We start from the raw sequence: 23,394 nt of genomic DNA, 5'->3' as shown, positions 1-23,394 counted from the left end.
CTTGGATGCCATTGACTGTACACATGTACTAATTTCTCCCCCTATTGGACTGGAAATTATATATTGGAACCGCAAGATGGGACACCCTGTGAATGTACAAGTTGAGAGGCATAGAAGGATATGGGTGACTAAAAATTACGCCGAGTGTACGCCTGGCAGGGCCTCCACGTTTGTGGATCGCTGGACTTGATGGACCGAAGGTCTGATCCGGAGATGGCGCTTCTTATGTAAGTCATATGTGATGCCCACCTCTGGATTCTTGACGTTGTTTCCAAGTTCCCTTGCAAAACTCCAGCATCAGACAAAAATTTGCAGATGGACATTTTGGATGATCATGGCTACTGGGTATGTAATCAGTGTATTCAAATAATTTCATGTCCCTAAAATGGTTGAATATTAAGTATAATAACATCCAATCTTTTCTTTTTACAGGAGATGGCGAATATGGTTGCAATCCATGGCTAATGGCCACACACCAACGCAGAGAATCATACGCTTGGCATGTCTGCATATCTTGCTGTACTTGGACTTAATCACAACACGGATGTCCTGCCAACGGTGCTTGCATTGCGGGACACTGCGTTTACAAACACCGAGGGCACTAACATCACTTGCAATTTTCATCCCAGAAGAAAGCCTTGTGCTCTGGAATAGATTCTTAAACTTCGCCACGACACTATCCACAAGAACAGCAAGCTCTTTATCTGTGAATCTGCGTGCTCTGACCTTAGTGGTGAGGACTCCCTCTGGCTCCATATCTCCTGCAATAGAAAGTAATAGGCAGGTTAGAACAACGTTCCCCCCCCCCCCTTTGTAAAAAAAATAGACTAATCTAAACATTTCAGATACCTAAAATGACTATGTCCTGGATTTTAAACAAAATGAAATGTTACAATGGAGAAACCCCTAGCCTGGTAATGAACAGACGTGTTTTTTCACGTCTTCCATAACCAGCTAATAAACGGCACAAATCTATTCCGAAAAGATGATAAAAATTAAGGTGAATGCCTTACAACGAATAAACCACCCACCCCCACCTACCCGAGAGAAGTATAGTATTCCCGAAATCAATGTGTCTCCTAACACCCTCCCCCCCTTCCGCTAACAAACAGCAACTTACGAACAGAAGATAAAAAAAGATGAATTTAGGCTTTTTGGAAGCACACAAAACTTCAAGATCGATCCGTAAAAAATAGAAATATAGTATCCCTGAAACCAACACGTCTTCTAACACCCCCCCCTTCCATTAACAAATGGCAACTTACCATTTGAAGAAAATCAAAAGAGATGAATTTAGGCTTTTTGGAAGCTCGCTCGCAAACCTCCGATGCTAAATATTTTTTTAAAAGCTACGGTCACAGCTTGTACAGCTTACAACAGTACTTCAGAAAAATAAAAGTTGGTGAGAATATTTCCTTATATTGCCTTTTTTATGACAACAGTGCTTTGAGGTAGGTGCAGTTGGAGCCCGCTAATGACGTGTGCGATTAAACCATTTCTACGCAGTGAAGTCCTAAAGAGCTAGTGCGTGCGTTACGAGCTTCAAAACCAACAAGGATACAGTGCGCACGCGCATCAGGCGATGTTTCAGCCATGTTTACGATTGAATCATTTGCATGGACAAGCTTTACTGAATCGGCTACAATGACTTGGAAACGGATAGGACACGAATAGGATAGATTTCGGGACTTTAGTGAATTCTGCCCTATGATGGGCTGAGATAAGGAGTTAATTAGTTATGAGGTCTCTTTTTTTTTTTTTTTTTTTTTTTTAGTAGCCATTTGCTATATTTGAACAAATTTTATGCACTAGTCCTTAACTACGATATTTATGTACTAGTCTTTAAGCCTGTTACATTAACGGGTGCTAGAATATGTATGTGTGTGTGTATTTCTTTCTCTTTCTCTCTCTCCTTAGCCTATTTCTGTATTTCTTTCTTTGTCTTTCTTTTTCCTCGGCGGTCCACCATCACCCCTAGCCTGCTCCCCCTGTCCATTCTCCCTTCCTTTTTCTTCCCCTGTGTCCACCACCACCCCTTCACTGGTCCCCTTATCCAGCAGCAGCCCTTCTCCCTTTGTTTTAACTCCCCCCCTGTCCAGCAGCACCTCTTGCTTGCTCCCCATGTCCAGCAGTAGGCCTCCCTTCCTTTTTTGCCCCCCTGTCCATCAGCACCTCTTCCCCTGTCCAGCAGTACCTCTTTTCTGTTTCCCCTGTCCAGCAGTAGGCCTCCCTTCCTTTCCCCCCCTGTCCATCAGCACCTCTTCCCATGTCCAGCAGCAACCCTTACCTCCACAGTCATCTGCCTAAAGCCGCGGCGGCCTGCAGGCACCCACAGCCTCTCCCACTCCTTCCTCGCCGTCCGTCCCCCCCCCCCCCGGGAAGCTTTGTTTCCGGCTTCGGCAGCCTCCAGTCTGCGGGCCGGCCGCCCGCGCCGCAGCTCCTCTCTCGATCCCCACCTGGTGCGGTTCGAGAGGAGCCACGGCAGGTGGGTGAGGAGGGTGAGAAGATCCTAGCAGGTGCGCCTGTGCCCCCCCTCCCCCTCTGAATCAGCGGCAGACTGCAAACCGCCAAATGCGCCGAAGACGACCGCTGAGAAAGCTCCACAGTCGCGCACCTTCAGCCCCCCGCATGCGCCCTGAGGTTTAGAATGTTGCCACAGAAGCACACCTCAGGGTGCCAGTGCTCACGAATTTTCATGAGCGCATGCGCCTCTAGCATTCTATTGATTACTGAATATAGTTTAGCAGAACAATTAGCATGGTTTGGCACCTGGGCAGTTGGCACTGGCATGCGCAGGATGAAATTGATTTTAGACATGATCCTTTCTATAACGTCAATTTTGCCCCACCACGATAATTGTAGAGGTGTCCATCTTGCAGTGACCCTTTAGTAATCTTAATAAGTTTCTTCTTTCACTTGAAGTTTTTTCATCAAAGTAGACACCCAAATACTTCAGTTTTAGATACAGCCCATATGAAATAGTATTGTGAGATTTCTAGTTTAGCTTCAGGACAGTTGCGTGCAGTGGGCATAGTGGGAGAGGGGTGGACCGGCCCCGGCGCTATCTTGATGGGAGCACCGGCATTTCTCCAACTCCCCCCCCCCCCCACCCCCCTCAACCATGCTTTTGCTCTCCATTCCATGCCCCCATACTTCCTTAAATCTTCACCATTGCAAGCAACTACTCGTGCTGGCCTGGCTCCCTTTGAAATCAGGGATCAGGAAGTGATGTTAGAGGGAAAGCCAATGCCAGCGCAAGCAGCAGGCCGGAGAAGCTACCCACACTGGTGAAGATTTAAAGAGGTACTGGAGTGGGAAGGGAGGACATGTGGGGTGTAGAAGGAGCAGAGGATGGAGAGGAGGGCACGCCACCCCGGGTGCCCCCTACCTTTGTTAAGCCAATGACCGAGTGGCATAATTTCAGTTTTATTTTGATTAAGTTCATATCCAGAAACTTCTGAGTAATGTTTAGTAGTTTCTATCAAATGTGGGATAGATACTGGATCTGTTTTCAGGTATTTGTGACTTTCCCCAATGCCATCACCGATAATTGGATTTTAAAATTGTATTTTTTAGTGTTAATTGTACTCGATGTTTTCTGTTTTGATCATCCTCGCAGGAGCTTGCATTTAAGCAGTCATTCTTCTTGGGCTCACTAGCCGCCGCCCCCCCTCCCCCCCACCGACAAGGCTTTGAGATGTGAAAACCATATGACTTTGCAGGAGGACTGATCCTTCCTTTGCCCTCTTTCAGAGATATAGCAAATCAGGAGAAGCTGCGGTGTCTGAAACATTTCCAAAATACTATTTTCAAACCTTCTCCTGGAAAGATGATGGACACCTGTGCAGAGGATGCGGCAGAGGGGAAGCCACCACGGCGAGAGAAGTGGGCCAGCAAGATAGACTTTTTGCTCTCTGTGGCTGGTGGATTCATTGGACTGGGCAACGTCTGGCGCTTCCCATATCTTTGCTATAAAAATGGTGGAGGTGAGTTTGTCTCTTTTTTCCTGTTTATCTTTCACAGAAAGACTTGTAACAACAGAAAAGAGTCTTTGAGAAAATCCCATCAAGAGAATAGCTCAGTGGATCGCATGGATTAGTGATCAAGCTTTAATTCAGGTTTTAGATCTTTGGTCTCAGCTTTAACTGTTCTCTTTGGCTTCATTTGAATGCCTGAAGCACCGAGCTCAAGATACTCCTGGAATACAAGTGGTGGCATATTGTGTAAATTAAAATGTGGCTGCGTAGTTTCCTTCAGAATTTCTGTTTCTTTGGCACCATAATTAACGTGGACTAAATAATGTTTTGTTTTCTTGATGGGTGCTAGCATCAAGAAGACGCCCCCACTTTACTACGCCACTGGGCACCATTTTTTTGGCACTCATTTTTTTTTTTTTGTTCTTTTGGATGATCTTAGTGGAATTGCTTCCCTTAATATATCATGAGTTATTTAAATGAATCTTGTTTTCTTGATTATCAAGCCTTCAACCTCTCAAGGCCACAAGGAATACCTCTGGCTCCCAAAATCCTGACTTCACTCCATGTAGAAACCACACAACTTAAATTTCCCAATTCTAACATTCTCTGGGGGCAGTGTACCAATTTGGTTGGGGCAGGATGGGGCAAAAATCCCAACCTCTACCTCTGCTCCCCAATTGATGATGCCACTTTTTAAACCAAAGTTACAACACGATGCATGAAAGGATATCGAAGCCCTCTGACTATTTATTTATTGGGATTTATCAGTTACCTTTTCATGAAGATTCACCCAAATCGGTTTACAATACATGACTAGTAATCAGGTACTCTTTAAGTAGTTTCCCTCTCTGTCCTGATAGGCTCACAATTTGACTATGGTACTTAGGAGAGTAGAGGGTTAGATGATTTGCCCAGAGGCATTAAGAGCAGTCTGGGATCAAACTCACAACCTCAGGCTACTGAGGCAGCAGCTCTAACCACTAGGCCACACCTTCCCTCCTGCACCTCACTTGAGCCAACCTTAAAACATGTGGACTACAAATAAATATACATGCTTGTAAACAAGCTTAAAGGTTTGGTCGTTCACCGCTGCAGAAGTCCCAGGGTCCTATTGCAGCTCTTTGCTTCATGAGAGAGCATCTCTCAGTTCTACTTTAGGTCATTCATTCTTGGACTTGTGTCCCCTGGCAGGTGCCTTTCTTATACCATACTTTATTTTCCTGTTTGGTGGAGGTCTACCAGTGTTCTTCCTGGAGGTGGCATTAGGGCAGTTCACATCTGAAGGCGGAATCACTTGCTGGGAGAAGATTTGCCCCATCTTCACTGGTAAGTCTAATCTGATAAAAAATAGGGCTCGACTCGGTTTACAACAATTTATCTAAAATGAATAGCATTACAGTCCTTAAAAATTATTGTTCAAAAACTTTGAAACGTGTTTTTTAAAGATTTTTCCGAAGACTGAAGTGAAATACAGCTGTTATAGCAGTTTCTAGATGTGATACTTCTCAGCTGATCTTAGTAAAAATGCAGGGCATGCTTGCAACTGGAATGGTTGCTGTAGCGAGAGTAGGCGCTTGACTCCATAATGACATGTTTTGGCTGGCAGCAACCTCTCTCCTTGTTCTCATTCCTAGGGATCGGCTATGCCTCCATCGTGATCGTGTCACTCTTGAATGTGTATTACATTGTGGTTCTTGCCTGGGGAATGTATTACCTCTTCCACTCGTTCCAAAGTCAACTGCCTTGGGTCACCTGTCAGCAGGCCTGGAATACACAAAACTGTGTGAAAGACACATTAAGAAAGAATAAATCCCTGTGGCTGTCACTCAATGGCACCAGCTTCACATCACCTGTCATTGAATTCTGGGAGTATGACCCTTCTTATAATTACAAGGGGTTATGGTGAATGGGTGAGAATTACCACCAAAGGTAGAATGTGTGACATGTATAGGAATGTCCTCCAGTCTCCCTTCTGTGCCTATGGATCTGTTACATTATTGCTTTCCTCTTCTAAATCTAAGCTCAAGGCAAACTACGTTTATTTATTTGTGGTATGTATATACTACTTATAGTCTAAGGGTTCTTCAACCACCAGCCCATGGACCGGTGCCAGTCCACAGGGCTGGCACATGCATCGTGCTCCAGATAGTGCTCTTCAGCCACCGGTCAACGGTGCAATCGATGCAGCGTTGTCTTCGGGCTGGCTCCCTGTTCCTCAGTAATGCAGTGCACAAAGCCAGGGGCAGAGGCTCCTATGCGCGTCCTGTGCCTGAACTGGAAGCCTTCTCTCTGACGTTGCAACGTCAGAGGGACACCGCTGCCCACGGCTTTGTGCACTGCAGCACTGAGGAAGAGGGAGCTGGCCTGAAGATAACACCGGGGGAGGGGGGGCAGGCAAGAAGGCAAGGCACAGCATGGATGTAGGGAGAATGATTTTATTTTCAATTTAGTGATTGTGTCAATTTTGAGAATTTACATCTGCTGTCTATATTCTATACTGTTCATGAAGAAATGCATTTGTTTGTTTTTCTCGGGGGTTGTTCTGCATGCAGAGTCTTGCATCTTAGGGTTTGTTTGTATATATTAGTACTTTTAGTTTATCCCAGGACAAGCAGGCAGCATATTCTCACTGACGGGTGATGGCACCGATGGAGCCCCGGTACGGACATTTTAGAGTGAATTGCACTCTAAGAACTTAGAAAATTCTGGCTAGCCCGCACCGCGCATGTGCAAGTGCTTACCCACCCGATGGAGGCGCACGGTCCTTAGTTTCCGTGGAGCTAAGAAGTCGTGTTTCAACGGCTGTTGAAATTTTTCTTGCTGCCTTACCGCTTGCACAGCTTTTTTTCTTGACTTTTTGTCATTTTTTGATTTAGTTTTTCCTTTTTTATTTAAAAAAAAAAAAAAAACTTCAGTTTTTTCACGTTTTTGTGGCTGCAGCCCAGCTGGGCCTGTTGCCACAATTCACGCCTTGACTTTCGATTTTGCTGAGGCCGTGTTTCCCTTCATGTCCCGTCCACAGTCGGGCTTCAAGAAGTGTCAACAGTATGCCCACCCTATTTCCCTCACGGATCCACATCGCTGGTGCCTCCAGTGTCTGGGTCCAGATCATAGGGCTGATTTTTGCACCCGTTGTTCATCTCTTCAGAAAAGGACCCTCAAAAACCATTTAATTCGGCAGCGGTTATTCGGCAGCGGATATGGAAGGTGATTTGGCATCGACTCCGACGTTAGCACCCACGCCAAAATCGGCGTCACATACATCGACACAGCAGGATTCTTCCTCGGTGTCACAGTCGGTAGGTAAGCCGGCTAAGAAACCTTCCCCTACCCCTATGGGCCCTCAGGTCGCTTCAGCAGTGAGCCAAATCCTGCAGAACTCGAGGTGCCCCAGAAACGCTCAGCTCCCATTGAGGTGAGTGCCTTGTCATTGGCCTCCTCATCTCCGGAGCGCAGAGCAGCACCAAAGGTATTGGATAGCAATCCTTGGATGACAAAATTGCAGCAATAATGTAAGTCCAATTACGGGAGCAGTTGGAACTAATACTCCTTGCCTTGTTGCCATTGGCTCCCTCAGTATGAGCCCTTGTTATCAGGATCAACCCTTGTGGCACCGATTCACTCCGACTCTGGGGTGCTGGCTCCGGTGCGGTCTGAGCTTGTATCCTCAGCACCAACCTTTGCAGAACCAGCGTCTCAGGTTGTGTAGCCTCAGCAAAGGCCTCTTTCGGCGGCGCCTGCCCAGGGGTCGATGTTGGAGCCAATTCAACATCGTTCTTCTGCTCATACCTCCCCTGACATGATGTCGGTCAGATCGAGGAAATTGGTGCGGAAGACCAAGCATATTGACTCCTCGACTCCGGGTTCTCAGGGTCGTTTACCTCCGGTGCGGGACTCAGATCTCTGGGAGGATTCTGAGGAGCCTCTTCTGACAGATGTTTCCTCTGATGAAGATCCCTCTTCTCAAGAACCTGTTCCTGGAGGGGCGTGGCTTAACGCGAGCACGGATGGAGGTGTAGTCGTGAAGCTCCTCACCATCCAGGCAAAGAAATAAAAAAAAATTTTTTTTCCTTCTGAATAATCATATAGAAAATATATATGAAAGAAGCTGAGCTAAAGATATAAAAAGAAATTCTAATTTACTGGGATTGAGGTGATGTATGCGCTGACGAGAGTCGGAAGGGCAGAGAGCCGTTTATGATTTCGGCGGTTTTATTGAACTTGCAACGTTGCGACCGTGAGGTTTGAATGAGTGAATAATAAGGTTGGTGGAGAGATTTTGAAGAAATTTTCTATCCCAATCAAATACAGCAGAACTAGTAAGAGAAAAATAGTTTTGCCCTTTGGCGACGCTGAAAGGGATTGATTGAGGAAATACTGAGAGAGAGAAATACCGGCATTTTTTTTTTTTTTTTATTGAACACCGAAGCGCTGAAAATAAATAAATAAATACCAACTTACTAAGTAAATGAAATATTGAATATTACTTCTCTCTGGCAGGCTGCGATTGGGCTTGTGAGTGAGGAGATAGAGGAAAGGGACAACGGAATTTTTTTTAAAAAAAAAAACTGAAGCAGCAAGGTGTTAAGGCAATTGAGAAACGCTGTGAATAAACAGAGAACAGTTGCTTCAAGTTTGTCAAATAAGAGAAAAGAATTGGGTGAAGTGTTGCTCTCCTCGGTCAGGGCTGCGATTGGGCTTGTGACAGGAAAGCTAAAAGAAAGGACTACTAAACAATTTTTGTTCAGCGCTGAAGCGGTGTCTCATCAAGAAAGAATGAATGCCAAAGGTAATGAATTAAATCTGTGAAAGGATCTGACAAGTATGAGAGATATCTAAAGGAAGAAAAGTTTATTGGACTGAATATCCCCTCCTTCATTGAGACAGTGAAGTGACTTAAGGGAAAAGAACAAAAAAAAAAAAGAGAAAAAAGAGGGAATACTGGTCTTTTTTTTTTTTTTTTTTTTTTATAGAACTGGAAACAAAACTGACAGTTACTCCAAAGAACCTTATTACCAATATTAAAGTAAAAAAGACACTAAAAAAAAAATATTTAAGATTGAGACAGATAAATGAGAAAGTGAAAAGGGGAAAAAAAAAAAAAAAGGAAAGAAAATTTCTATTTCAAAAGACAGAACCAAAGCTTGGAAGAAAAGGGAATAAAAACATAAAAATACCAAATCTAAAACCAAGAGACTAAACATAAGAAATAAGAATAACCAAGAAAAAGAAAACAAAAACATGACAAGTACCAGACAAAACAAAAATGAGGCTGGTACATCTGCAAAAAGACAGAAACAAGACCAAATAACACCAAGTAAAATACCACTTCCTATCGAAGAATCAGACACATTAAGCAAAGCTGAAGTCATGGAAGAATTAAAACAAATCAAACAAATGCTTAAAGAAACTATAACTAATATGTCTGAAATGAAAGAAGAAATTTTAAATATACATAGACAAATGGAAGTTAACAACAAAAGAACAACTGAACTAGAATCAAAAATGGAAACTATAGAATGTGAATCAAAAAGATGTAAAAACGACAGCCTGGAATTAAATAAATTAAAAGACCAACTGGAGGATTACGAGAATAGAGGAAGAAGAAAGAACATTAAACTCTTTGGAATACAAGAAAATTTAGAGGGAAAAAATACTATCCTTTTCCTTGAAAATTTAATTCCAAAAATTCTACAATTAGACTTGAAACAACCAATTGAAATTGAAAGGGCGCATAGAATCCCAATTAAAAATTTAGAAAATAAAAACAGACCAAGACCAATCATTTTCAAAATGTTGAGATACCAACAAGCACTAGAGATACTAAATGCTGCAAAAAAAGATAAAAACTTAAATTATAAAGGATCAAGATTATGGTTTTTACCAGACTTCGCCAAAAACACAGCAACTAAAAGGAAAAGACTACTAGATATGAGACCTCTACTCAAAGAAAAAGGATTTAAATATGGTCTATACTACCCGGCGAAAATGAGAGTGTCATCTGGAGACAAGTCCTTATATTTTGAGGATCCCGAAAAACTAAAAGAGTTTCTCTCTAAACCAGAACCTATGATATATTAACATAATATATTAAGATGGTTTTGAAGACTCTATGAAAAATTAGAAAATATAACATATCGAAATATTTGAAGAAATGGAGGAAAACAATACAAAGAAAAGACAATAATAATTATATGAAAGAAAGAACAGAATATAGGAAAATTATTAAATAATACACTGCATATATGTTTAAAATAATTATATGTTGAAATCATAATACTAAGGAAATACAAATTAACATATTGTTAAATGGAAAATGATACATTAATAAAATGTTATGGAAAATGATTAAATAAATATAAAAGATCAATATAGATAGATAGAAGGGAAATTTGTTTAAATAATTGAATATTGATTGCCTGGAATGGGGAGAATGTTAGGATTACAGTTCCAATGTGTATCCTTAAGCAGCCAATGTATTGGGTGGGAAAGGGAGGGATAAGGAAAATATTTATTAGAATAATTAAGGGAGATACATTAGGGTTAAATATGTGTGTCATGAAGAAAATTTTTTGGATATTAAATATGAAAGAGGAGAGGAAGAATAAGATAATGAAAAGTATTAAAATATATAATGTCTTTTAAAATATATTCTATTAATGTCAATGGCCTGAATCACGTAATTAAAAGGAAAAAAATATTAACATTTTTAAAAAAACAAAATGCAGATATTTACTGTCTGCAAGAGACCCATCTTAATATGAAGGAATCACAGAAATTATCAGGTGGATGGATAAAAGAATGTTTTTTTGCTCCAGCAGTGGGTAAAAAAGCAGGGGTTGCAATCCTTATAAATAAAAAATGTATGGCCAATATAAAGGTAAAAAATTCAGATCCACATGGAAGATGGATACATATCGATATAGGTATGGGAAATGATACCCTGACGTTATTTAATATATATGCCCCTAATTCGAATCAATCAGAATTTTTCAAAAAGCTACAAAATATGTTATTACCACTGGCTGCCTCTAATTTAGTGGTGGCTGGAGATTTTAATGCTGTAATGGATCCATTATTGGATAAAAAACCAGGTAAAAATATTAAATCTTTAGGTCTAGATAATTTAGTTCGATCATGTGATTTGAAAGATATATGGCGTATTCTTCGTTTTAATGATCAGGAGTATTCATTTTGTTCACAGGTTCATAAATCATTTTCAAGAATAGATTATATTTTTGTTTCAACAAATAAAGTGCAACAAGTGATTAAAGCCTCCATTGATCCTATTATCATTTCGGATCATGCGGGAATATGGATAGAATTACAATTAGATCAATTAGAAAATAATAGACCTCTTTGGAGATTTGATAATGCATTGCTTGTGGATGACAAATTTTTGGAAAATTTTAAAACACAAATTAATGAATTTTTTCAAATAAATTTAGTGGAAGATACATCTATAGAGAATGTATGGGATGCATTTAAAGCAACTATGAGGGGTAATATCATATCATATTCAGCTTTTATTAGGAAACAAATTAAAAAACAATATATAGAATTAGAAAAAGAAATAAAAATATTAGAAGCTAAATTGATAAGTAAATGGGAATATGAAACTTTGCAAGCTCTTTTGAAAGTAAAAGGTAAATATAATGAATTAACTTCAAAAATGATAAGAAAAGATTTGTTTTCCAAACAAACGGTGTATTATGGAAATTCTAATAAGGCGGGAAAATTATTAGCAAATTATCTTAAGGCAAAAAAAAGGAGAACTAATATTAATGGAATAAAAGATGATAATGGTATAATAACAAATCAAACAAATATAATATTAAAACAATTTTTAAATTTTTATAAGGATCTATATTCTTCCGAACCTTATTTGGAGAAACAAAAAGATGGAAAAAAATTTTTAGATTTAATAAATGGACCTAAGATTCCTGATCATATAAAACGAAGTTTAGAAGAACCTATATCATTAAAAGAATTAGAAACAGCATTGAGATCTCTTAGAGTTGGATCCGCTCCAGGTGGTGATGGTTACACAGTAGAATTTTATAAAACATTTCAAAATATCCTCTCCCCACATTTATTAAAATTATATCAGACACAACTTATAAAAGGTAATATAAAAGGTACTATGGCTGAATCAATAATAATTGTTTTGCCTAAGCCAAATAAAGATCCTACTTTGGTTTCAAACTACAGGCCTATATCTTTGATAAACGTTGATAATAAACTTTTGGCGAAAATTTTGGCTTTGAGATTAGCCAAAGCTCTCCCACATATTATAGATATGCATCAAACGGGTTTCGTTGCTAAAAGACATTCCTCCAATAACTCTAGACTATTATTTCACATGCTAAACTTATCAAAAAAAATGGATGAACCGGCATTTACAGTTTCATTAGATGCTGAGAAAGCATTTGATAGGGTAGAATGGAAATTTATGTATCAGGCTTTAGAATGGTTTGGTATAGGTTCTGGATTTATACAAATGGTAAAAACATTGTATAGCTTCCCGATTGCAAGATTAAATATTAATAATAAGATATCTGATGGTTTTCAATTGCAGAGGGGAGTTAGACAAGGTTGTCCTTTATCTCCTTTGTTATTTGATGTTGTATTAGAACCCTTATTGTTAGCAATACAGCAAACGAGGGAGATACAAGGAATTCCATATTCAGATATGGAATATAAAATTTCGGCTTATGCTGATGATATTTTGCTTTATTTGAAAAATCCAGAGTCTACCTTATCTTCTTTATTGGAATTAATTGATAAGTTTGGCAAATTTTCAGGTTATAAAATTAATTGGAATAAATCTGAAATTATACCCTTGAATGTTTACTGTGTAAAAGGATTATTTGATACTTTTCCATTCATATGGAAAGAAGAAGGATTTAAATATCTAGGCATTCAAGTTAAAAAAACAATTGAAGATACTGTAAAAGAAAATGAAAAATATGTATTAAAAAAAGTAACGGAGTTATGTGAACAATGGAACCCATTACATATATCTTGGTGGGGCAGAGTTCAAACTATTAAAATGATGATGTTGCCTGTGGTTTGCTACCAAATGAGTATGATACCTATTTATTTTCAGGGGTCCTTTTATAAGAAGCTTAATAGAATTTTAACAAAATTTCTTTGGCTTGGTAAAACACCTAGAATAGCTTTAGTAACCTTACAAAAATCAATTAAGGAGGGAGGGGTAAATTTTCCAAATTTCTATAGGTACCATCAAGCCTATATTCTACGTCAGGGTATGTATTGGATCCTCCCAGAACTTATAGATAATGCACCAGATTGGTTATATTTGGAATGGCGCCTTATGTTTCCCCTAAATTTAGTTCATTTACCAAGTGTTAATATACCTAAAAGATACAGAGAAAATAAAATAATAATGGATACTTGGAAAACATTGAGATTTATTGATAAATTAACACCCATCCCAATATATAAATCAACTAATCAATCCATATGGATAAACTCCAAGATCAAAGTAGGCGGAGCTCAAATCCTTTGGAAGAACTGGATTATTGCAGGAATTAGATCTCTAGATGATATTATTTCAGAAGGTAAACTGCTGGATTTTTCACAATTGCAACATAGATTTGGTCTTAATAAAACACAAAGTTTTAAATGGTTGCAATTGAAGCAGGCCATTCAGGTTGGGTTCCCTGAATGGAAATCATTAAACAATCAATATAGTTTAAAGTTCTTATGCTTTAAAGCAGACTTCCTAGGACATCAAGCCGCTTTGTGGTATAAATTAATATCTGGATATTTGAATAAAAAACCAAAAAATGGTCTAAGAGACATTTGGAGCATTGAGATTGGACATCAAATTAATGCATCTCAATGGCCACTAATTTGGTCTTGGAGAATGGGATGTACAGTGTCAGCGTCTATGAGACAAACATGGTTCTTTTTATTACATAGAGCTTTTTGGACCCCTACTCGTTTACAAAAACTAGACAGTTCTAAGTCTAATAGATGCTGGCACTGTAATCTAGAACCAGGGACATTAGATCATTTATTATATCATTGTCCTTACATTAAAATATTTTGGAATTCAATTTGGCCACAAATTAATAAATTAATGGAAAATCATATTGCAATATCATATGATACAATTTTATTTGGAACAATGATGAGAAAAAAAAGTCAAATTTCACCAGAAAATAATAAACTTTTATTAATTATGACAGGGGTTGCCATTCAACATATAACTAACAATTGGAAAAATTACAACAACCTAAACTACACATTTTGGTGGAATACAATATGCCATGTTTTTAAAATGGAAAGAACAATAGCAATACAAAAGGGGACATATAATAAATTTATAAAAATATGGGGGCCATTGACAAAATACTGTAATGATTAAATAATAGAATACTTTTTCTTCTCTTCTTTTAGAGATTTTTTTTTTTTTTTTTTTATGACACACATATAGGGGGGGTAAGGAAAACAATTTATATATAATATATTATAATATATGATACAAAATGTAACAAATGATAAAAAAAATAATAGAAGGGTGGGGGGAGGGAAAATGAATAAAATTTATCCAGAATATATTATATTAGATATAAATATGTTATTGAATAGTTATCAATTGTATTCTAATATGTTGTATACTTTTATAAAATTTGAAAATATTATATCGGGGCAATGAAAGGGTGGGGGGAGGGTGAAGGGGAAAATCAAATTTAGACATACATTGTGTTAGATATAAAAGTGATACCATGCATTTATCAAATGTATTTTATTATTATGTACACTTTTTGTAAAATTTGAAAATAAAAATATAATGGGAAAAAAAAAAAAAGAACCTGTTCCTAAACCAGAACAGACTTCTTTTTCAAAGTTTTTGAGGGAAATGTCAGACACACTTTCTATCCCTCTAGAGTCTGATTCAAAGCAATCTAAAGCATTTTTGGATGCATTGGATTCTGATTTCTCAAGCTCCCCTTTCACGATATTTTGCGGGAGACTTTTTATAAAAATCTTGAAACTCCTTTGACTGTCCCTGGTGCTCCTCGTAACCTTGACGCCCTTTATAGAGTAATTTCTATTCCAGGCTTTGACAAGCCTCAGCTTACTTATGAGTCTCTCCTGGTGGAGTCTACTCTGAAGATGTCTGCAGGGGCCAGTGTCTATGCTTCTGTTCCCCCTGGCAGAGAAGGTAAGACCATGGACCGTTTTGGCAAGCGTTTATATCAAAATGCCATGCTTGCCAACCGGTCTGGTAATTATGCTTTTCATTTTTCCTTTTACCTCATACATTTGGTTCAGCAAGTCTCTGCCTTACAGAAGTATCTTCCTGAGCGTAAGGTATCTCTTCTACAACAATATACTTCCAGCTTATTACAACTGCGTAAGTTTTTGGTACGCTCAATTTATGACACTTTTGAGCTTACCTCTATCACTACTGCCATGGCTGTGGCTATGAGGCGCTTAGCTTGGCTTAGAGTATCTGAGCTAGATGTTAACCACCAAGATCACTTAGTCAATGCTCCTTGTTTGGGCGACAGACTTTTTGGGGAATCCTTAAATACCACTACTCAAAAGTTATCGGCTCATGAAACCAGGTGGGATATTTTGATTAAAAACAAGAAGCCTCCACCTGCTCACCCTTTCAGACCACAGTCTTCTTATCAGAGGCGTTTTACTGCTCACCCTCTACAGGCCCTTCAGTCTCAACCTCGTAGACAACGGCAGCAGCAACAGCAGAACAAGCAGCCTGCACAACCCAAAGCTGTACAGCCTTTTTGACATGTTTCTCAGGGACATATCCAGTCTTCTCATTTCTCCACCTTGCCCTCAGCCCATCGGAGGTCGTCTTCAATTCTTCATCAATCGGGAACTCATCATCTCGGACCTGTGGGTCCTCAACCTCATTCGTCAGGGTTACTCTCAATCTTCAGACTCTTCCACCAGACAGTTCTCCAAAAGAGTCTGCTTTGAACCCTGCATAGTCCTCCCGTCTTCTGCAAGAGGTGCAATCCCTCTTCAGCTCAATGCCATCAAGGAGGTTCCTCTTGATCAGCGGGGCCGGAGGTTCTACTCATGTTACTTCCTGGTTCCCAAGAAGACCGGAGATCTCAGACCCATCTTAGATCTCAGATCTCAACAAATTTTTGGTGAAGGAGAAGTTCAGGATGTTGTCGCTTGAGCTTTTTTATCCTCTCATCGATCAGAATGACTGGCTATGCTCCCTAGATCACATATACTTATTTATCCGGCTTCCAGGAAATACCTCAGGTTTCAAATCAATCGTTGTCATTTACCAGTACAAAGTACTCTTTGGTCTGGCATCTCCTCCCAGAGTATTCATGAAGTGCCTGATTGTAGTGGCCGCATCTCTCCGTTCACACGGCCTCCAAGTCTTTCCTTACCTGGACGACTGGTTAATCAAGGCTCCCTCATCTCAGGAAGTGGTTCTTGCAACATCTCAGACCATTTCTTTTCTTCAGCTTCTGGGATTCAAAGTCAACTTCCCCAAATTGCATCTCATTCCGACTCAGCGTCTTCAATTTATTGGGGTGATCCTGGACACCACTCTCATGAGAGCGTTCCTCCCACCGGATTGTCTTCAGACTCTCATCCATCTTTGTCAGCAAGTACTTTCACTTCACACCATCTCTGCCAGACACATGATGGTTCTTCTAGGCCACATGTCACGCCATTGGCAAGACTCCATCTGCGTACTCTTCAGTGGACTCTAGCTTCTCAGTGATCTCAGGCGATGGGTCGTCTTTCACAGCACATATCTGTGACATTGTCCCTTCTACAGTCGCTTCAATGGTGGTTGACCTCATCTATTCAGAGGTCTTCTTTTTCACTTGCCTCCCCATCACAAGATCATCACAACAGACGCGTCTCCTTATGCATGGGGAGCACACATAGACGATCTGCAGACTCAGAGTCTTTGGACTGCCACGGAGAGGAAATTTCACATCAATTTTCTGGAACTCAGAGCAGTGTTTTATGCCCTCAAGGTATTTCAACATCTTCTCTGCTCTCAAGTCCTCCTCCTTTGCACGGACAATCAAGTAGCTATGTACTACATAAACAAGCAAGGGGGCACGAGCTCTCTCCTGTTGTGCCAGGAAGCCCAGAAAATTTGGGCTTGGGCATCAGGTCACAGTCTGTTCCTGAAGGCTGTCTACATTCAAGGAGAGAAGAATCTACTAGCAGACAACCTCAACAGAATTCTCCAACCTCACGAATGGACTCTTGACTCTGTAACTCTTCAGTCCGTGTTTGCTCAATGGGGCATGCCACAGGTGGACTTATTTGCAGCCCCTCACAATCACCAGCTGCCCCAGTTTTGCTCCATACTTTACTCTCCTCTCCATCTGGCGGCGGATGCTTTTCTTCTTGATTGGACAGGTCGGTTTCTATATGCCTTCCTTCCACTTCCTTTCATTTTGAGAATCCTGTTCAAGCTCAAGAGAGAAGCAGCCACCATGATTCTCATTGCTCCACGGTGGCCCAGACAACATTGGTTCTCCCTTCTACTTCAACTCAGTTCCACGGAACCCATACTTCTGCCAACATTTCCTACTCTGCTTACTCAGAATCAGGAATCGCTTCTACATTCCAACCTGTAGTCTCTACACCTGACAGCTTGGTTTCTCTCGGGCTGAGTTCCTCTCAATTTATCCTCTCTCAGCCTATCCGTCAAATTATTGATGCCTCCAGGAAACCGGCCATGCAGCAACGTTTCCAACAGAAGTGGACTCTGTTTTCTTCCTGGTGTCTCCTTCATCATCATGATCCAACTTCCTTGACAGTGGAATTGGTATTGGATTATCTCCTTTCTCTGTCTTACTCTGGACTTAAATCTACATCCATTAGAGTCCATCTCAGTGCTATTACTGTTTTATCATGAACCCGTACAGGGAAAATCTCTTACTGCTCATCCTTTGGTTTCCAGATTTATGAAGGGGTTTTCAATGTGAAACCACCTCTCAAGCCTCCACCTGTTGTCTGGGACCTTAATGTGGTTCTTTCCAGTTTGATGAAGCCACCGTTTGAACCAAAGATCTCAGCTCATCTCAAGTTTCTTATCTGGAAAGTGGTCTTCCTTATTGCTCTCACCTCTGCCAGGAGGGTCAGTGAGTTACAAGCACTAGTAGCAGATCCACTTTTCTCAGTTTTCCATCATGATAAAGGTGGTTTTGCGCACACATCCAAAGTTTCTTCCGAAAGTTGTCTCTGACTTTCATCTCAATCAGTTGATTGTCGTACCAGTTTTTTCCCCTAAGCCTCATTCTCATCCTGGAGAAACGGCCTTGCATACTTTGGACTGTAAACGCGCTTTGGCGTACTACCTTGACCGTACTAAGCCTCACAGAACTTCTCCCCAACTGTTCATCTCATTCCATCCAAATAAGTTGAGGTATCCTGTTTCCAAGAGAACGATTTCTAACTGGCTTGCCGCCTGCATCTTGTTCTGTTATGCTCAGACCGGACCGGCTCTGGAGAGCCGTGTCGCAGCCCATAAAGTTCGAGTGATGGCAGCCTCTGTTGCTTTCCTCAGATCTACCCCTATTGAGGAAATCTGTAAAGCTGCCACCTGGTCCTCAGTTCACACCTTCACTTCCCATTACTATCTGGAGTCTTTCTCCAGAAGGGATGGGCAATAGGGGAGTATTCCATATATGACACTCAATAAAATCGGTGCTGAAAAGAATGGTGAGATTCTATAAAATGCCTCTGAAGTTAGGCACAGTTTATAGAATCATGCAAAGTGCTTGTCTGCCTAACATTTAGGGCCAGTGAAAACCAAGCCTAAATAGTTGTGCCCAAGTTGTGCCTGAATTGGGCGTCTTTAACAGCGCGCCTGTTAGCAATGGCCATGACCCTCCTGTGCTCCTCCCCTGGCCACGCCCCCTTATGAGATCTGTGCACTAGAATTTACTTAGGTAGAGAGAACGAGAAGGCACTCTCTAAATTTAAAAGGGGACAGATTCTGTACAAAAGTAAGGAAGTTCTTCTTCACCCAGAGAGTGGTAGAAAACTGGAACGCTCTCCTGGAGGCTGTCATAGGAGAAAACACCCTCCAGGGATTCAAGACAAGGTTAGGCAAGTTCCTGCTGAACCGGAACGTACGCAGGTAGGGCTAGTCTCGGTTAGGGCGCTGGTCCTTGGTCCGTGAGCGGACTGCTGGGCGCGATGGACCACTGGTCTGACTCAGCAGTGGCAAATTCTTATGTTCACACCGCTTTATAGAATATGCTTAGAAAGTTGTGTGCGTAAATTCTAATTAGCGCCAATTAATGCTAGTTTTTATTAATTGTCAATTATCGGTGCTGATTGGTTTGTTAAACAATTAACCTTTAACAAGACCATAGCACGATCTTTAGTGCTAGCCAAGGCTCATAAAATTTCTGAGAGCTGTTACAGTTTAGCGGCTGGCGCTAAAAACCGAGCTACGGTTTTGTAAAAGGGGAGGGGGGTTTGTTGTGAACACACAAATCAGCAATGCACTCTGAGATTTAGATGTACAGTATTCCCCCCCCCCCCCGGTTGTTTGCAGTTCGCGGTCCCGGTCATCCGGAGTATTTTTCGACCGCGAACCACTGACAAGGAGAGGGCAGCGAGAAAGGCATGAGAGAGCAACTGGAGCGCTGTGAGTGCAGGAAATCACTCGCGGTACACGCCGACCACCCCTTCCTGCACTAAGTCGGGCCTTATCCAATCAGGAGCTGCTTTGACACGCAGCTCCTGATTGGATAAGGCCCGACTTAGAGCAGAAAGAGGCGGTCGTAGCGTACCGCTAGTGTTTTCCTGCACTCGTGGTGCTCCGGCTGCTCTCCTGCTGCCCTCTTCAGGCTCCCCCATGAAAAACTGTATTTGCGGGTTTTTGAGATTTGCAGCGGTTCCTGGAACGGAACCTCCACAAATACCGGGGGAGTACTGTACAACTTTGGTCACACTGTACAGAATCAGACCATTTACACTTAACTCAGTGCTGTTCTAACATACAATTCCTCCCTATAGTTATTCTTCAGCCTATAGTGATGGGAATAGCGTTCAGTTAGACACGGGTGAAGCTACTGCTTGCCCAGTATCGGTAGCATGGAATATTGCTACACCTTGGATTTTGGGCAGGTACTAGTGATCTGGATTGACCACCGTGAGAACAGGCTACTGGGCTTGACCCAGTAAGGCTATTCTTAGATTAAGTATTAATCTTGGCTGGGCTACAAGAAAGCAAGAAAACTGAAGGGACTTCCTTGTTTTTACTGCTGAGAGGAGCCTTAAATTAGCTGGTGCGTTACACCCACACAATTTTCTGGGAACTAAATCCTACCATATGTGTACATTTGCTAAATAAATATCCTTGTCAAACAAATCAAGCTGTGATGATAAATATTTTAGTAAAGCATCTGCCAGAAATATTGAAAGCAGACTGCACAGGAATCGTGTTTAGGCTTCTTGAACTATTGTCTCCATAGAGTAACCCTGAAACATTTCTGGAGTAACATTGTAAATGACAGCAGATACAGACCAGAATGTCCATCCAGTTAATATTTCTGGACCATAGACTACTGAAGTTGCCTTTAAAGCTCACTCCAGTCAATCCTAACCATCCTATCATTTGCAGGATATAGACCGTAAAGCAGGGGTGTCCAACCTGCAGCCCCGTGAAGTATTTTGTGCGGGCCCGGTCAAGGGCGATGCAGTGTTTTCCTCTGCTGCCTCCCTCCTCTGCCTTGCTGCAGCGTTTGCACGTTTGTGCGGCCCCAGAAACATTTTTTTTGGCCAATGCGGCCCAGGGAAGCCAAAAGGTTGGACACACCTGCTGTAAAGTCTGCCCAGCTCTGTCCTTGCGTTCCAAATCACTGGAGCTTCCGTAGAAGCCCTCCCCATCCCATCCTAAACCGAATTGCCATATATGGGACACTGGCTGTGCAAGTCTGCCCAGTATCGGCCTTAGTTCTTCCATTTATACCATTCATTTTCTAATTAGAGAGCCTCTGTGTTCATTCTATCACCATTTTCATCTCCACCACATCCCTCGGGAGGGCATTCTAGGCATACACCACCCTCTCCGCGAAAAATAATTTCCTGCTGTTACTCCTAAGCAGGTTGGAGTTGCTGCTCGCACCAGCAAAGAGATAGAGGTACAGTGGAAGTGGGAAGGAGCAGGAGTGGAGAGGAGGACGGGTACTGGCGCCTGGGGCAGTAAAGGGGTTATTACGCCACTGGTCCCACAAACGTCACAAAAGGCGCATTTCCTGCTGCCCTTCTGCCTGTCTTGTTACATGGCTGCAGCCTATGCATGTGTATGGTTCATGAAACTTCTGTGTAAGCCAGTAGTTGTCTTTCCCTGTGATGTTGAGAAGGCCTCTTTTTAAAACAGGTGCGATACCCCTCCTTGTGACGGCACACAGACATACTTTGTCCATTTGGGTGGAGTTAGCCACCGTAAGCCCCAATTTTACTTACATAGCTCCCAATAAGATTTGGATACTTTTTACCCCAAATCGTCCTATACAGATGCTTATCTCATCCCACCACCTTCCAGTACTGTGCAAGTGGCATTCTGCTTTCCATGACTGAGGTCACTTAGTTTGCCTGTGTGCACTTCATTACAGAATCTGCATGCATTTATAGTTTTATAAAGAATAAGGAAAAAGTATTTTAGGGAAAAGTTACTGACTCTTCTGCCCCTGCAGGATGCGTCTAGAATAGACTGATTCTTCTTCCTGGTTTTTCTTTTTGTTTGTTTTATTGTAGGCGGAAGGCGCTCAATCTCTCCACAGGTATTGAAGACGTGGGGGTTGTGAAATGGGACCTGGCCCTGTGTCTTCTTCTCGTGTGGGTGATCTGCTTCTTCTGTGTTTGGAAAGGAGTCAGATCCACTGGGAAAGTGAGTTCTTATTTCTCTCTCCATATTGGGACGTGTATTCTATTCCTGTTTTCATTTGTTTCTTTCCTGATTCTTCTTTAGTGTCTTAGGCGTCTGGGCCAATCAGAGCCTTAGGCCCCTCCCTGGCGCATCCCAGGATGCACCAGGGAGGGGTAGGCCCGCCATTATGAAGAGGTAGGCCTGCTTGCCGGAAGTAGGAGGCATTTCTTCGGCCAGCCTTCGTAAACAAGGTAAGGAGGCAGGGGGTCATCGGAGGCATAGAGGGGGGTCTTCAGGGGTGCGGCAGCAGGAGAGAGTGGATGTCTATCCTACCACTGGAAGAGGGGGGTCAGAGGGGGTTGCTTGCTGGCATGAGGGAGTGGTCATCTCTCCCACTGCTGGGGGATGGCGGGGGGATTGCTTGGTGGTGTGAGGAAGTAGGCATCTTGCCCACTGCCGGGGGAAGGGGGAGGTGTCAGGGGAGTATGCTTTACAGCAGTGGCGAGAGGGAGTGGACATCCTCCTGCCAATCTTTGATTTAGAGTCTTATTAAATTATTTTTATTTGTGCATTCTGCGCATGTGCTGATCACTATTACCAGCGATCGGTACATGCAAATTTAGCGAACCTCCATGACTCTCTGCCAAGCTCATTTGCATGCATGGTTTTTAAAGAATGACTCGCCTTTTTTAAGTTGTTACAGTAGCAACAGCGGCCTTTTGGATTTTACCATCAACATCTGAAAATCTTCCCCTTAGTCTATAACCATAAAGCTCTATGATCTCGCAATGCAATTGTTAAAAGCCTTAGCCTATAGGGAGAGGAGGAGATAGTGGATGCTGCAGATGGGCAGACTTTATCTGCCATCATTTTCTTATGTTTCTATGATGGGGAAGATTTACTACTACTGAAGCTGACACAAGGGGGCTTGTATACTGGAATAGCAATGAAACCAGGCATTTTGTCCTTAATGCAGGGTGTACATTAGGAGCCATGCAAAATGCTTAGCAATAGAAAGTCAACATCGCTGAGGGCTTTGATTCAAACCACAGCTTTTCATTTGGGCAAATTGCCAACTTTGTGGTCCTTCCTCCCTGCTAAAGCACTTGACAAGTGAGAGTGTCTGATATTCCCCGAGGTTTCTCACCCAAAGTTTGGTGAATAAATATCTTGGTGTTCCAAAGTTATAAGGGCAGAACTGCAGTATAGATATTCAGTGGCATCTTTGCTCATATAAAGCCACTTTTGTTACTGGAGCCATTTTTGATAAGGGGAGAGGGATCTTCACTATACAATTTTTGTATTTATTTACATAACATTTTTCATGCACCCATCCATTAGTTCGGGGAGGGGGGGGTGTAAAACATAGAATATCAAAGAAGAAATGGAGGGTTGATATTTAGTGGGAGATAACTGGACAACATGGGTTTTAACACGGTTATTTTCTGCTGACTGGGGTGATCCTTGATCCATGAACATAAGAACATAAGAACATAAGAACATAAGAATTGCTGCTGCTGGGTCAGACCAGTGGTCCAT

The 23,394-nt window shown here is 41.5% G+C and overlaps 1 protein-coding gene across 5 annotated transcripts in view; it reads left to right on the top strand.

Moving 5' to 3' along the window:
* SLC6A6 (solute carrier family 6 member 6) overlaps nucleotides 1-23,394 on the top strand; it is an 87,611-nt gene that overhangs the window by 15,971 nt on the left and 48,246 nt on the right. For 4 of the 5 annotated variants that reach the window (XM_033925942.1, XM_033925944.1, XM_033925943.1 and 1 more), the window contains exons 2-5: nucleotides 3,754-3,986; nucleotides 5,169-5,303; nucleotides 5,612-5,846; nucleotides 21,744-21,876. In XM_033925942.1, coding sequence (XP_033781833.1) covers nucleotides 3,830-3,986; nucleotides 5,169-5,303; nucleotides 5,612-5,846; nucleotides 21,744-21,876 — 660 coding nt within the window. In that variant the 5' untranslated portion in view covers nucleotides 3,754-3,829. Of the gene's footprint in view, nucleotides 1-659; nucleotides 734-3,753; nucleotides 3,987-5,168; nucleotides 5,304-5,611; nucleotides 5,847-21,743; nucleotides 21,877-23,394 lie in introns of those variants that run through there. The other variant, XM_033925941.1, reaches the window with a different exon arrangement.

This window comes from Geotrypetes seraphini, chromosome 17, assembly GCF_902459505.1.
Source record: "Geotrypetes seraphini chromosome 17, aGeoSer1.1, whole genome shotgun sequence".
NCBI classification, from domain to species: Eukaryota; Metazoa; Chordata; class Amphibia; order Gymnophiona; family Dermophiidae; genus Geotrypetes; species Geotrypetes seraphini.
Note: the sequence above shows the minus strand (reverse complement) of the source record. Positions and strands in the feature narration are given on the sequence as shown.